This window comes from Pipra filicauda, unplaced genomic scaffold (assembly GCF_003945595.2).
Source record: "Pipra filicauda isolate LSUMZ 115617 unplaced genomic scaffold, ASM394559v2 scaffold788_size87869_pilon, whole genome shotgun sequence".
Classification (NCBI taxonomy): domain Eukaryota; kingdom Metazoa; phylum Chordata; class Aves; order Passeriformes; family Pipridae; genus Pipra; species Pipra filicauda.
The window spans coordinates 18,961-34,664 of NW_024104962.1; the positions used below are offsets into that span (position 1 = coordinate 18,961).

At 51.7% G+C, this 15,704-nt stretch overlaps 1 protein-coding gene across 2 annotated transcripts in view; it reads left to right on the top strand.

The window, feature by feature from the left end:
• The window catches only part of PCDH1 (protocadherin 1), a 48,839-nt gene that overhangs the window by 16,854 nt on the left and 16,281 nt on the right, over positions 1-15,704 (top strand). For both annotated transcript variants that reach the window (XM_039389911.1, XM_039389912.1), the window contains exon 3: positions 5,197-5,416. In XM_039389911.1, coding sequence (XP_039245845.1) covers positions 5,197-5,416 — 220 coding nt within the window. The remainder of the gene's footprint in view (positions 1-5,196; positions 5,417-15,704) is intronic.

A 15,704-nucleotide genomic window follows, 5' to 3' on the forward strand; every position in this document is an offset into this window, starting at 1 on the left:
ATCTGCTGGTGCTGGAGGCAGCTGCTGGTGCTCCCTGAGGAAAGAGTGGGATGGGGGCTTGGTTTGTTCCTCAGATTTAGAGGCTGGCACAGGTCTCCCCATCATCTCCCTAGCACTGGGGAGCCCTTGAAAGGAGTTTTTTTCCAGAGCCACAATTTCTCAGCTGAGAAAATAGACAGCTTTGCCCCAAATCCCATTTTGGCACGGTGGCAAAGTGGAGGCAGCAGAAATAGAAATAGAAAACCAATAAATACTGGGGGAAAAGGGAAGGAGTGGATAGCAATTAGTAGAAATGAGTAGTTATGGAGTGTAGAAAATTAACAAGGAAAGCCAAAGACATTGGGGGGAAATCAATTTTGACAAGGTAAACACAATAAGTAGTTTAAAAAATGTGCTGGGAAGAGGTGGAATCCAGTAACTGTCAATTCCAACTGGAGATTGCAAAATTGTTAATTATGTAGAAAACTGCAAAAGTATTCAATGAATAGTTGTAGTAACTTGGACTGAGACATAACAACGTAGGATGTAGTACCTGCCCATGCATTGGTAACCAGCAAAGTCATTCAAAATCGCCTTGAAAGAGTGAAACTTGATATAATTGAATGAAATAATTGGTACCAAAGAGTATTCAAAAGTCTGGAGTAGGATCTCTCTGATCCGGGGGTGTTAATGGAGCTGGGGAGCCCAGGCAGGGCCAGGAGGAGTGGGAGGGCATGAGCCAGCTGGGACAGTGATGGGGATGTTGTGTGCAGTGCACACTGTCCTCGCCAGCCCCGGGGAACAACTGGATTAATAGCTAAAGCAGGCAACTCGATGATGGAAATAGCATTGACGTCAGTCACCGCAGCGTGATGGCAGGGGGTACTGGGCAGTGTCATTACATGACAGGTCCAGCTTTTAAACCTTTCCTTAGGCATCTGGTCCTGGCCTCTGTAGGAACAGGATCTGCTCGAGGCGCTCCTGCGGGTCTGAAGCGGCAGAGCTGGTTTGAGGTTACAGGGCTTGGCTGATCAGCTTGGGGTTGATGGATATGCTGAGCTGATGATGTGTTTTGTTGTTGTTATTATTATTATTATTATTATTTTGAATGAGCACTGCTCTCAGGGTGCACATCAGGAAGGATGGAAAAGGTTGTCAAGCATTGGAAGGAGCTGCTGAGGGAGGTGGTGGAGTCCCCACCAGGGAAGGCCTGGCCGTGGCACTCAGTGCTCTGGGCTGGGGGACAAGGTGGGGATGGGGCACAGGGTGGACCCATGGGCTGGGAGGCCTTTTCTCAATGATTCTGTGATTACAAGCGAAGCATTGTGAGATGGATGAAGATCTGGTTTATCCTCAGCTGGGCGAAGAACAGTTTGTCTGGAGTCCTGGTGGAAGGAGGTTCTCCTGGAGGAGCTCCCCGGCGGCGGCACCGCTGCCATTCAACGCCGCAATCAACGATCTGGAAGTAAATATAAAATCACCGCTGATAAAACCTGCAGCTGACATGGAGATTGGTGGAGTGGGAGATCATGATGAGGATAGAGCAGTCATGCAGAGCAATCCAGATTGCTTGGTAAACTGGGCCCATTTAAACAAAGTGCATTTTAACACAGCCGAGTGCAAAGCTGCGCGTTGAGAAATGGGGAATGCTGGTTTATATCCCGGGAAGCACTGACTTTAAAATGGATTTAAGGGTCACACTGCATGAGTAGCTCAGCATGAGCGCTCGTGGCGCTCACACTTAAGGGCTAGAACAGACCTCAGGTGAGAAAAACCTGAAAGGTAGGAGAAGGAAGGCTCTGCAGGAAGCCCTGGTGAGACGGCAGCGGTGCTCCTGCGAGGATCACCTCCCATGAGGAATGGGGGAAAACTGGGGCAATTACACATGAGGGCCACAAAACCGATTTGCTGGCTTGCAGGTTGTGACTTGGTCCTGGTTTGTTTGACTGGAAAAGAAGACTGAGGCGTGCCTGGATTGCTCTGTACAAGCAACTCCTGTGTAGAGGATGCTGCGTGCTGAAAGGCTCTTTAACCTACCAGAGAAAGGTCAAACAAAACCCAATTTCTGTAAGTCAGTGCCAGACAAATTGATTCAGTGTCTTTCTGTGACTCCAGAACAAGGCTCTCCGGGCTGGAGAGCTTCACAAGGCACAAGCTGGTAGGGCTGGGCAGAGAATGAGGGGGGCACTGCCCACGTTGGGCTGGGGGGGAATGGGGTTGAGTGCGGGTTGTCTTTCCCCCCACAGGGAGGAGAAGAGCCCTTTCAAGGGCTGCCAGGCAGGATGTGACATTTAAAGGAGGTGTTTTTCAGGTAAAAGGGATGCTATTTGGACGGAGACCCCTCAGGGGAGGGATAGTAGCTGTCACAGGCTGGGTTTCAGAGGCTGTTTGTTTGTGTTATTGCAGGCACCCCGAGGAGCCCGGGTTGTTTGGCTCAGGTTTTACAAGCACAGAGTGAAAGCAGGAGCTTGGAGCTCGGGATGAACCTCGGTGAGGGAGGAAATCATCTTCAGGCAGGCAGGCAGGATGCAGGAGGAGGCTGTGGGAGAGCAGCTCCTGGCACAGTGGGCAGTGATGTCTGTGCAGTGGTGGCTTTTGTGGGCTTTACACAGCTGGGCAGCCCTTGGAGCGGGCTGGGAGGGGTCTCCAGAGGGTCATCAGCACACTGCTCTGCTGTGGGTGAGACTGCCTTGCCCTCAGCTGGGCACAAAGTCCTCCTGAGAGGGCCTTGCCTGTCCCTTCATGACAGAGATTGCACCTTCTGCTTTGGCAAGAAGGTTCTGGCACAGGTTGCTCAGAGAAGCCCCACCCCTGGAAATGTCCAAGGCCAGGTTGGACAGGGCTTGGAGCAACATGATCTAGTAGAAGGTGACCCTGCCCATGGCAGGAGGGTGGAACGAGATGATCTTTAAGGCCCTTTCCAACCCAAACCATTCCAGAATTCTTTGATTGCACTTGGCCAAAACTACCATTGGTTTTTTTTCCGTAGTGATTAACCTCAGTCTTCCCATGGCTGAGAACCTCTCCTTGTCTGCCCACAGTCCAAAGCAGCAGCTTTTTCTTTGCAGAAGACTTTTGCAAGCTTCAAGAGTGCTGCCTCTGCCAGCCTTACCCTTCTCCTTCCTGAACTAAATTCCTCATTTCTATTTTTAATATTTTGTCGTGGTTCCCAACAACCGCTGGTTTCGGTTTGCCTCGGGAGTGGCACCCAAGCTGGGCCCAGCTCTGCCTCCAAAGCCCGGCTCAAACTGAGCGGAGCAGAGAGATCCCTGCGTGGCTCAAAGGCTGTTTACACATCCCAATACAGATGCCTTTTTTGGGGCGAGGTTGATGGATCACCCAGCCCTGGTGTGCTGCAGCCCCCGCCGCCAGCCCCGCTGCTCGGGGGGGGGGGGGATCATTTCTGGCAGATGTGACACATACATCCCACATCTGTCACCCCAGCAGTTAATGAAAATACAGGCTAGAGATGGACCCGGGACACAACCCGGAGAATTTTATTTGATCCATGGTCCCAGCCTGTCTGCAGTAATGACTTTGTGAATGCAACTTTCTAAATGCTTTGCATCCACCCTGCAGTGAGTTGCACTATATTACCCAGGCAGAGATGTACATGCTGCACTTACACTGTTTTCTTGCATTACTTATGAGAATGTCATCGAAAATAGTGTCAAAAAAACTTCCAAAAGTCAAGGTAGAACATTTACTGCTCCTCCTCCATCCACCAGGTCTGCTGTCTTTTCAAAGGAAGAAGTTCAATGGCTTGACATGTTTGTTTGTGACAAACCTACAGTGGCTGTTACTCATTTCCTTGTTATCTTGTAGGTACTTACAAAGAGTTCTTTTATCTGCTTCAGTATTTTTCCAGGAACTGAAATTAAGCTAACTGTTTTATAATTCTCCAGCTCTTCTTTTTTCTCATCATTAAAGACAGGCGCTATTTTAGCAGGCTTCCAATCTTCTGGAAGCTCCCTGATTCTCTACGAATTCTTCAAGAAAAAAAAGTATGGAATAAAAAAACCAACCCAGCCCTAACAACTCTGAAGTTACTTAAATCAGGTCTCTAAGCATCTGGGATGAATTTAATCAGGTCCAACCAACCTTAAAGCAGCTAGCTCATCTAAATGCTCCCTGTGTGTTCCTTCCCTCCGTTTGTCTCAATTCCTTCCCTTTCCTGGTCGGTGCTCGCTGTGTGGGACGCCTGATTGCCACTCATTTGTAGTAAAGACACCAGCAAAAAAACAAAAAAAAAAGAAGGTATTCAGGCTAAACGATGTGTTGTCTCCACTTATCTCCTCATCACCTCCAGATTCCCATCAAACAGCTCCTTTCTTGGGCTCCTTCCTACATTTATGGGCGCTGTGGTGTCTTTTTCTCTCTGCCGGTGTTTGTGTTTTGTCTTTCATTCTCCGCACGCATCATCCCACTCTTGCCCTATGAACTCGTGCTACCCTCTCCACTCCTCGGCAATCACGACAAAGAAGGATTTTGTGGAAGGATTTGGAGGAGGATAATGATGTAGCTTAATGGCTGTTTGCGGGGAGCTCCTCCCGAGCATGAGGCAAAGCTGGGGAGAGAAAGTGTGAAGTAGGGTCTTTGAAATGCTTAACGAGCAGACAAAAGCTGCGATGGTGACCCTTGGTGGAGAAGCTCTGAGGATGAGAGATGGGGTCAGGCCAGAGGCTGGGAGGTGAGGGATGATGTCACCGTGGCTCTGTGCTGGGCAGTGATCCCATTAGAGGGGCTCTGGGGTGGGTTTGGCCACGTGGGTCTCTGGGTTGGGTCTCTGAAGACACCAAGGGGACATGTAGAGTGGGGACCCCAGGTGAAAGGGGGGGGAGGGCAGTGCTTCAGGATTCAGGGGGGTGTTTCCAGAGCCTTCCTGCCATGGGACAGGACATCTGCCCAGGGTTGTCTCTGGGTGAAAGAAGAGGCTGGGACAGGAGCTGCGGGGGGAGCTGGTGGGTTGGGGGAGCACAGGGACCGTGCAAAGTGTGCTCCCCACGTGTGGTGGTGTCTGATGGGGGGCTCTTGGCTGGGGAAGGCCCCACACTGTGCCTGTCAGGATGGCTGTGGGGGGCTGAGGATGGACCCTGCTGGTGTTGGCAGCGCCAGGCAGGAGCTCTCTGCCTCTGTTTGTGGGTCAGGTTTGATGACCCCCCTCTCTGCCTTCCTCTGCTTGGGTGGGTGATGCAACAGCTCTTCTCTTCTCTCCAGTTACCTCATCGCCGAGTGACGTTCTCTGCAGCCAGCCAGGCTCAGGACCTGCAGGATCCCTCCCAGCACAGCTACTACGACAGTGGGCTGGAGGAATCAGAGACCCCCAGCAGCAAATCATCGTCGGGGCCCCGCATCGGGCCGCTGGCCCTGCCCGAGGACCACTACGAGCGCACCACGCCCGACGGCAGCATCGGGGAGATGGAGCACCCCGAGAACGGTACGTGCCCGCCCACCCGGGCCCGCCCCTCCCTCCCCCGGGGCTGCTCATCCCCGGCCCTGCACCTCCCCCGGGGGGGGAGATGGGCCGAGGAGCTCGGCTGGCCACGCTGGGCTGTGGTGGGGAGGGGAGGATGGGGGAGAGACGAGGCTCAAAGCAGGTACAGCGAGGAGGAGGGAGGGGAGGTCTGGGGGACGCAAGGGGATGTGGGAACGGGAAGAGTTGAGGAGGCAGATGGGTTTGGCAGGAGGTAGATGGGTTTGGCATGATGTAGAGAAGGGGTCCAGCAGGGTGGTCCAGGGTGGCAGCCCAGGGGCACCCAGCCCAGGTGAGCTCGTGTGCCATGCTCAGGGGGTCCCACGGGCGCCTGTCCCCATGGCAGGGCAGGGTGGGTGGGTGCGATGCAGCTCTCCACGCTGTGGTGGGGGTCAGAGCCGTGGGAGTTTCCCGGGGAGCGGAGGGGAGAGCAGGTTTAGGGGCACAGGCCGGGGTGAGGAGACCCGTGGAGTGGAGGATCAGAGAGCGTGGGGGTGGCAAACCCGAGAGCGACGTGTCCTGCCTTCACTGGGCCCCGTGGGTCACCTCCTCCTAGGGCCCAGCTTCCCCTGAGAACCCCCCAGGAGCTGTCTGTGGTCTCACTGCAGGCTTTCCCCTGCCCTGGCACAGCTTCACCCCCGGTTCTGCTCCTTGTGCTGCCTCTGTGCTGCCTGCCTGACTGCCCTCAGCAGCCCACTCCCAGCTGTCTTCTCTGGCCAGCTTCAGTTGCTTCCTCAGACTCGGCTCTCGCTGTGCATACAACATCTTCTGTCCTGCACCTGCTGCCTTCTGTGCTCTTGTGCTGAGGGGAGGTTGCTGTGGAGCCAGAAAGTTCAGTGAAACCTTTGGGAGGGAAAGGGAAGTGGTGGCAGAGGGTTCTCCTGAAGTCTCCTCCTACCTCTGGGAGCATCCTGGACTTTGGGACAGGTCTGTATGTGGTGTGAAAATGGTTGAGAACGTGTTCAGCTGGTTTTTAGGGAGCTGCAAGCCTGCTGGATCCCTCTATTAAGGAACCATGTGAGAAGGTCCAGTGGAAGTTCTCATCCTTCTTCCCTCGTTAGTTCCTGGAGTATTGCTGGAATTCTCTGTGTTACCATTGAAGCCCCATGGTGGGGCCAGGTCTGGCAGGGCTCCCAAATCCATTTATTGCTCTTGCAATATGAGGCACCCTCTTGTCTAGGAGTGTTGTACAGATCACTTTCTTCCCAAAAGTACCGGTCAGGCAACTAGGAAGAGCAGTTTGGAGAGGTTCCTGGAACCCTGGCACACAATGACAGTACTGGACTTCCCAAGTCAAGAGAGGCTTGAAGGCCATATGGGCAAGGAGATTCCATGTGGCTGTGCTGAAGCATATGGTGAGGCAATGGTGGTGGGGGACCTGGAAGAGGAAAGCTGGAGTCCTGGAAAGTGCCAGGCAACTTGGAGATGGTGAGGGAGGATCAGGACTGAAAGTAGAAAGAGGAGAGAGAGAGGAGCACTTGGGAGGTCTGCAGCAGGAGATAGAGGGCAGAGGGGGCTGTCTGTAGTCCTTGGGATGTTCCCTGTCTGCCCCAGGTGACGAGCAGAGCTCAGGAAGGCTGAGGGACAGTGCCCAGAGCAGTGGCTCTGACTGGGACAGAGTGCAGGGCACGGCTTCCTGCCCCCAGCATCACAAACCCCAACCTGCCCTATAAACCAGGCAGCTCCCTCTCTTTGCACAAGGCTCCCTGTGCATGTTTCCATCCCAGGAGGACAGGAATCACCCCACACCCCTCCACCAACAAATGCACGTGTGGTACAGAGAGGTGCAGAGCTCCCAGGGGATAACCAGAACCAGAACCCTGTTCTGCTCACTGTTCCCCAGCCTGGCCTGTCTCAGCTCCCTTCACATGGCAGGGGATGGGAGGTCAGGCCCCAGTCCTGACCCACGTAAAGCAGGTGGAGAGCAGAGGCCACAGCGGGCCAAGGCTCTGGGGAATCCACCAGCATTAGCCCAGCTGGTCCCGGTGCTCTGTGGATAATCTGGCAGTGGCTGTTCAAGGGACCTGAGGAGCAGGGTCAGGGTCATGATCCTTTAAGCAGACCCTGGCACTGGGACAGGTGATTTGGGGATTAGCAGGCACTGGTGGTGTTAGACCAGCTCATCAGAGCTGTGTTTCCCACGCTTTGCCTGCCCAAGGTGTGGCACGTCCGACCCCCCTGTGGCTCCAACAAAACCTTTCCGTCTCGTTTGTCCAGAGAAGGGTCATGCCTTGCTTCCAGCCATGTGGGATCACCATGACCTTTTGGGGACTGTCTCACCATGCCCTTGTCTCGGCTCAAGCAGCACCAGCCCCTCAGAGAGATCAGATCTTGTGTTTTTGTGAGGCTGGGAAGACTAAGCCATTCTTGACCTTATATTAAACTGAGGAGACGAATTGGATCCCACACACCCTATCTCGTGGCACGAGCGCAAGACTGACACGACTGTGCATTTTCTAGGCTTTCATCTAGTTATAAATATCCAACATAACAGGGCTTCCATTGCTTTCTCCAGGAGATTATCCCTGCAGCCGAACCAATCTGATAAGCAAGTATGCAAGGCTATTTATAGCTTTTCAACTGGAAGACAGATCCATGCCTTTTCTTTGTAGATGGTTCTTCACTTGATTAACACACATATCAGTGTCCTCCTTTTTTGGACACTTTTTGCTGTGCAGACTGCAGTAAAATGCTGTATTGCAGGGGCTGAGCCAGGTCCTTTTCAGGAGGAATTATGATGTTCCTGACAAAGACTTCTCCAGGATCTTGGCACTCGTGTGCCAGCTCCTCAGCCAGCCCAGGTTTGCCATCCCTGGTATTTTACCTGGCTGCCCACTGTTTCCTCCCCAGCATTTTGCAGTGGTGTCACCCACTTTGGTGGGGTGTGCTGAGCTGGGAACGGAGCTCACTCTCCCACTTGGCCACCCGTTGCTTCCTCTGGAGACATCTGTTCCCCCTGCATCACAGATTTGCTTTAGTTGGAAGGAGCCTGGGAGTGACTGTGCTCTGCAGAGGATCTGCCCTGCCATAATGCACACAGAGCTTGGATTATGACAGTGCCAGTCGCTCTCCATTGGTGATGGAGAGAATTTAGTAGGATTACAGGACCAATATGTGCAATTTAGGAAACGTTACACGGAGGCTGCTTCCCTCTGCTCCTGTGTGGTCCAGACGTACCCAAGATTATGATATATTGGATGAAGCCTTTTTGATTTGTGTTCTTCAGCCCTCAGAACAGGGGCAAACATTTAATCTGTTTTATCCCCGTTATTTAAAGTGTGGACCCCGTGCCATTTTTAAATGTATTCTGTAACAACCCCGCTCTGAATATGTAATTAACAGTCATCTCCTGAGCTTTGGCACTGCACTTAGTGTGGTAGTATCTGTACTTCACAGATGTTAATGAGTTTATCCTCGCAGCTCCCCTTCCAGGGAAGAAACTCCACCATAGGTGGGGGGGTGAAACAGGAAATTATATTCTGCATTTTGGAGGTGTCTGCAAGCTCTGGGTGACCCCCAGATGAGCTGGCAGCTCCTCTGTCTGCTCTTTTCGGAAGGTGAGAGCCTTCCCAGTGCTCCAGAGCCACGAGGCAGGTCTCCAGCTGCTCTTGGATGGTGAAGCCAAGGCTGTGCCGGCCGCCTCCAGGCAGCTGCTGACGTAGGAGGCGTGAGCAGCTCGGCTTTGGGACTTTGTGGCAGGGCTGCACGTAAAACCCTCTCGTCTGGTTCATAGCCACGGGCTTTTCTGACAAGACCAGCCTTCTCCTCGTGGTCCCCCACCTCCTCTGTACTCCTCAGCACAGCCTGAGCAGATGAATTGAGATACCATTTCCCGGCTTTGACTGCTGGGCTTAATAAAACCCCGTCAGTGCAGATTTTTCTTTGTTTCAAGAGAGATTTAGGCTGATGCATTGTGAAGCCAGAGGAGCAGCTTCACAGCCATGAAATTCCACCCTGTGATTTCTGAGCACTCCTTTGGGAATATCCCACTTTGAGAGCAGATGGTGGCAAGTGTGTGAGACCCCAGGTGAGCCCTTCTAGTGGTAGGTCCTCTCTGCCTCCAGTTTCACCAGTCTACACTTAAATTCTGCTTCAGCTGCTCTACCTCCCACTTCTTTCCGTGGAGTCCTGTGATACTGGTGTGTACTTGTAGATCAACATTCAAGCAAGTCACCAATTAAAGTTCTCTTTGATACACTCGAAAACTGAATCAACTCCCTCACTGTGAGCAGAGCCAAGGCAAGCTATTTTGGCAGCTGGGTCTCTCTTCCTCTCCTCCCACCCTTCCTCGTGCTCCTCCCAGCCATTGCCATCTGCTCCTGACACCACCACAGACCTGCAGCCCCTTTCCTGGGCAGCAGCAACATCTGGCACATCCTGGGTGTAATGTGCTGCTTTTTGGCAACCCTTGCAAAGGCAGTCTGGGGAGCATTTGTCCTCCTCCTCTTTGCTACACTTCTGATTACAGTTCAAGTCTTCCCTTCCTTTGTATCGTTTTTTTTTCTCTACATGACCATCAATTTGCCAACAACCTCTTAGCGGTGTGGACGTGTCCAGATGATGGTCCACAGCCCTCCAGCAGCACTCAGTGACATCTGTAGTAGGGATAACATGCCTGCTTGTGTTTGTCTTCCTGGTCTCATGGTGCTCATGTGTGTCCATCGCATGCAAACGCGGCGGCTCCCGGCTGGCACCGGGCTGTGTGTGCACCCTGCAGTGCCAGGGAACCACGGAATGGTTTGGGTTGGAGATCAGCTAATTCCACCACCCTGCTGTGGGCAAGGACACTTTCCACTAGACCAGACATCCAACCTGGCCTTGGACACTTCCAGGGATCCAGGGGCAGCCACAGCTTCTCTGGGCAACCTGTGCCAGGGCCTCCCCACCCTCACAGGGAACAATTTCTTCCTAACATCGAATCTAAACCTACTCTCTGTCAGTGGGAAGCCATTCCCCATTGTCCTGTCCCTCCACCCCTTGTCCCAAGTCCCTCTCCAGCTCTCCTGGAGCCCCTTTAGGCCCTGCAAGGGGCTCTCAGGTCTCCCTGGAGCCTTCTCTTCTCCAGGGGAACCCCCCCAGCTCTCAGTCCCTTGAGAAGTCCCTCCCCAGAGGAGGACTCCCAAACCAACAGTCCCTTCTCCCTGCTCATGGTGAGGATGGATTTGCAGCACTGGGCAGCCACCACCTCCTGTCTCTGCTTAGTGCCAGTCCAGTCATGAGCTTGGCTCACACTGTGATTGTTGTTCAGATCCCTCCCAGCCAACAGATGGGACAAAAAAATTACTTTCTGCCTCCTTCTCTGGCACAGCCACTTGTCTAGATCTTAAAACCTATTCTTTTTTTTCTACATTATCTTTAAATGTGCCTTTTGTCTTGCAGAAAGAGTTCCAGGCACATGTTCAGTCTGCAGAGCTTTTTTTCCAAACGTGCCCTGCAGCGGTTTTGCTTTGTAGCAGAGGGCTGGGAAATGCCTTGGAGTGGGCTCTGTCTGGGGTGTGGGATCTGAGCTCCCTGCTCTTCCTGGGCAACACCAGGGTGCATGGACAGGTTGTCTGGTGCCCAGACCTCTTCTGGTACTGAAAGATCTCACACCTTGTGGGAGAAAATGGAGGGTGTGGCATGGGATGGGATAAAAGCTGCCATCCCTGGAACAAAGCTGGTCTGTGGCTGGCACTGGGCACCAGTCTGCCCTTGCTGACTGAGGGCCAGCAGGTCACACATCTGGCCAGCTGAGAACATCAGGTCTGGCTGGTGCCTGGACTCATCTCTAGCTGAGACACTGTGGTTTTGGGGTTTTTTAACTCATCTTCAGCCCTTTCCTTTTTAACACGTGACTTCAGGGCTGGAATTCCTTGCTGTTGCTGTTTTGTCCCTATTAGCAGTTTCCAGTGCTGCTCGGGTTTAGGGTGTGCACAGTCTCTGTGACCATCTCATCTGCCTCTACAAATCATGACTGGCTTCCTCAGTGATCTTCAGCTCTACAGGCATCTGCATTTCTCCAGAAGAAATCGGGAGCTTGTCTGCTTCCCACCCTTAATGTTGGTTCATCCCCAAAGACAGCTCGTGATTTGCCTAATCACTGCTGAAGAGAGTTGTGGGAAAAAGATGTTTATCACCAGAGACAACATCCAACAGATTGCAAATGGCCATGGATTACACCACCTTGGTTTCAACACCCCATTTCTGCCTGAGCTGTAATTTCAAACTCGTTCTCGCCCCGTGTCTTTATTTTCCATGGTTTCCAGCAGCCGTGTCTGGGTAAACTCTTATGAAAGAGCTGCTCAGGTCAGAGCAGTTGTGTCACGCCACGTCAACCAGGTCACCTTCCTTAATTGTCCCAAGAATCCCAGGGTAAACAGGGTACAGCTCTTTTTTCCTCCCCGGACTGAGTAAGGAGTACATTGCTACCAGCTACAGAGAATGCCTTTAATCCTCTCAAGACCTTCTAAGAAGGATGCTACTTCCTTCAGACGTTGTCCAAAATAGCTTTAATAATTTATTTGGCAGTGTCTCTCCCGCCTCACAGGATTATGTGGTAGTGCACATATAAGATTGTCCTCAAGTTCTCCAAAGATCCTTTGCAGATCTTGGACACCTTTAGAGGAGTTATTTGAAGAAACCAAATTTCCCTGTTGGATTGTGATTTCTTTTCCCACCCTTTCTGTCCCTGAACTGTGGTTCCATTATGTGATTATGAAAGACCTGGGCAGTGCAGTCATTCTGAGTCAATGCCCAAGAGACAAAAAGCTCCATATTTCAGTAGGAAGGTACCTTCTCTTGTAGAATATATGGGTCCCTATGGCTGTGTGTGTGCCTCCTGCATTCAAGATTGAATTTTTGGAGTTTTCTGCTATTCCTTGTGATCCTGTGAGCTCTTCCATTCCCTCTTGCTGTCTGTGGCAAGATGATGGAAATTAGTGAATGTCCTCTCCCTTGATTTATGCCCTTCACATTCCTCCTGCTCTGAACTTACTGGATGGAGAAAATCTGATCGTTTTTCTTAATCTTTATTCTTTCTTCCATCTGGAAGCCCTACCCAATGTGATCCTCTCCCTGTGCTGCCACGAGGGCACATCTCAGGGGCGTGACCCTGCTCTAAATTTCCTGATTTACAGGGCAGTACTGCAGAGACCACAGGCCTGGAGAACACTGGAGAACAGCTGAAAGCTGCTGACCCCAAACTCACCTCACTCTTTAAAAACACTCTTCCCTCTTCACTAGGCTTGGTCAGCTCCATGGCAGACTTTGAGACTTTTCTTAAAGGAATCAGCTGCGAACAGGTTGGAGAGCATCATTTTTTATCTAAGAACTACAAATGAGCTCATGCAGGGATGATGACTTCTGCTGGCCCAGGGAAGGGAGGACTTCCCAGTCTCCCAGATCAGGGAGACCAAACAGCATCAGGCACCTCTTCCAGTCCAGGGCAGGAACACTTTCCACCATCGTTTCACCTCAGCAGACCTGGGGAAGGGTTGTAGCTCTCACATGGCAGGACATGCCCTCCTGTACCCTGGTGGCATTAAACCAGGGAACTCAGTCCACACAGGACTTGATATTTTACTTTTGCCTGGAAACGGCTGCAAATTCCGATGCAAATGCCCATGCAAATGGTCATGCACAGCTATTCTTATCTCTGGACCAAATCTAAACATCCCTTCTTTGGTATAAAGCCTATTTTCCAAAAATACTTTATGTCATCCTCAAACTATTCATGGCTTCGACTCAAGTTCATTAAACTGTGTTACAGGAAGAAATTTTCCAAATTAGAATCCGCGATGGGAACAAGAGGGTGGGTCCTTCCCTTGTGCCATGTTGTTCTCCAGAGAGGACATTTCCTCAGAGTGGGGGGTTGGATGAAGCTCTGTCAGACCCTTCTTTTGTGTTTTCTACCACATTTTAGAATATGCACTCGAGCAGGCCTCGAGCCCCAGTGTCCCACCTTTGGACAGGTGCTCCATGTGATGTCCACAGGGAAGAGCCAGGAATGGGAATTGTGAGCCTTTCTGTTGATGAGCCACAGCACCCCCCCCCATATGTTTTGGTAGCAGAAGTGCCAAAAAGAGGCAGGTCCCCTCCTCTCTGTCCTGGTTTGCTCATCCCTGTGCCCTGTTGTGCCAACACAGCTGCCTGGCCAGCTGGACCGGGGAGCTGAGCAGGCTGAAGTTTTTGCTGGATCAATTTTTTTTTTTCTTTTTGGCCATATTACTCTTCAGGCAGAGCAGTTTTCCTAACCTGACTGCTCCGTGGCTCCACGAAGCGCTGAACTAGCAGGAGCAGGGATTTTGCAGGAGCTGAGGTCGACGTTCAGGTTTCGAACACGTCTAAAACAGAAAAAGCGACCAAGTGTAAAAGCAACAGACAACCAGGATCCCTCAGCAGCCCCAGACTATTTGTTGTTTTCAAAGACCTGCTTCCTTAGAAAGCTCCTTTTGAAGTAATTTGACGTGCCATTTCCAGCTCCTGTGTGATCTACCGCAGTTATTTCCCCTTTATCTGCCTCCAAATGCTCCTGGATGTCTCTATAAACCTGCCTGGCAGTGCCTCTGCCCATGTAAGGGGACCTGCATTAGTGGGGGATTTAAACTTAATGCCAGAGAAGCTTACAGAGTCTCCCATTTGAGCTTCTTGAGGACTTCACACTGCATTTTCTTTCTCATAAAAATAGCATGTGTCTGAGTTTGAAGGATCGGTCAGATCCCTCACATGGAAAATCCCTCTCATCGGCATGAGATAGAGGATAAGGGATTCATCCCTGTCCCCGGTGAAATCAATGGGAGCTTTGCTATTGAGACAGGTCAAATGTCAGTCTCAGTTGTTCGCTCTTCCCCAGGATTTTATCCTTTGTGCTCTCACTATTAAAGGATCTCTCTTCCTGTCTCCTTCCCACAAGCTCTCATCCATCCTGATTTGAAGTCACCTCCATTAAGTGCCTGTAACGCCGGCGCTTTGCTCTGCTCGCAGAGAGGACACTCCATAAATCTCACATTAGTCATGGCATGTGGAGAGCGATCCCAGGGATAGGCTACTTTGACTCAGAGGTTACCAAACCGTATCAGCCCCTGCATTTGCCTCTCCTTTCAGAGAGAGCTGAGTGTCCCCAGCAGGAACCAGGGCTCATTTCGTGTGAGCTGATGCAGCCATGGGGATGGGATGGCACAACAGCAGCGTGGGCAGGGCATGTGGTGGGCTGGTCCTTCTTCCCTGGGCTTCCTTTCCAGCACCTCTGTCTGGTCTGAGCAGGACAAGGATCTTTCCCCCCAGAAATGGGGGAAATTTGTGTGCCTTACAGCTGGAGGGCTTTCTCAGGACAGGTCTCGGGAACACACAGTGACAAGTTGTCCCTGTGTGTTGTTACTGGGACCCAGTGGGATGGAGAAGGGGCTGTGCCTTTGCACTGGGTACAAGGCTTCCCAAATAATCTCTGTGGTGCACTTCAGCCTGGTGGAAAAAGAGGGCTGCACCTCGCTGGTGGAAGCAGCCCAGGGGGCTGATGGAGACTTAGTGGGGGCTCCTTCCACTGCTGTGTCATGAAAACCAAACAGCCACATCTTGTTCTTCGGCTTGGAGGCCAAGAATAGGGAAATGTCCCTCCACAGTGCTCACCTCCAGGTTGTGCCAGGGCTCTTTTCTGGCAGGGAGCTGCTCTGAACCAGGTGAAAGCAGATCAACATCAAGATGAGCCAGGCAATGAGGACAGTGCTCGTGGTGGGTCTTGGAGATGCTCACATTTACACTTGTGACCCCTACTCCAGTGTAAAACTGGCATTATCACGTTAAAATAACGTTAAAATAATTTCACTTTTAAACTAATTTTGGGTAAACTGGTAGAAAGGCTGGGAATCAGGAAAAAATCAGCTCAGATGGCCCACGTGTGAGACGTGTGCCTCTGTTGTAGCCTGTGCTCTGTACTTACTCAGATATAAAAGGTAAAATGTTCTTACATGGATGGCCATGAACCCTCTGTACCAGGAACAGTGGGAGAGGCTGGGGAAGGGATCCAGCAGAGAAGGGATCCAGGATGCTGGAGGACAGGGACTCAGGTCCATAGGAAGGAGCAGCAGTTCTCCATCATTGTATGTCTGGGGCTGGTTTAGAACAACCTTATTTTGAAGTGGAGAAACAGGGAGGCAACGAGAGAAAGGAGGAGAGGGTTAGGATCTGATATTTGTTCAGGGATGTGTCAGAACGGCATGTCGAGTTGTTTTATAGCTGCTGAGGAAAGAGAAGATGGAGTAGGGAATGTAAAATGACA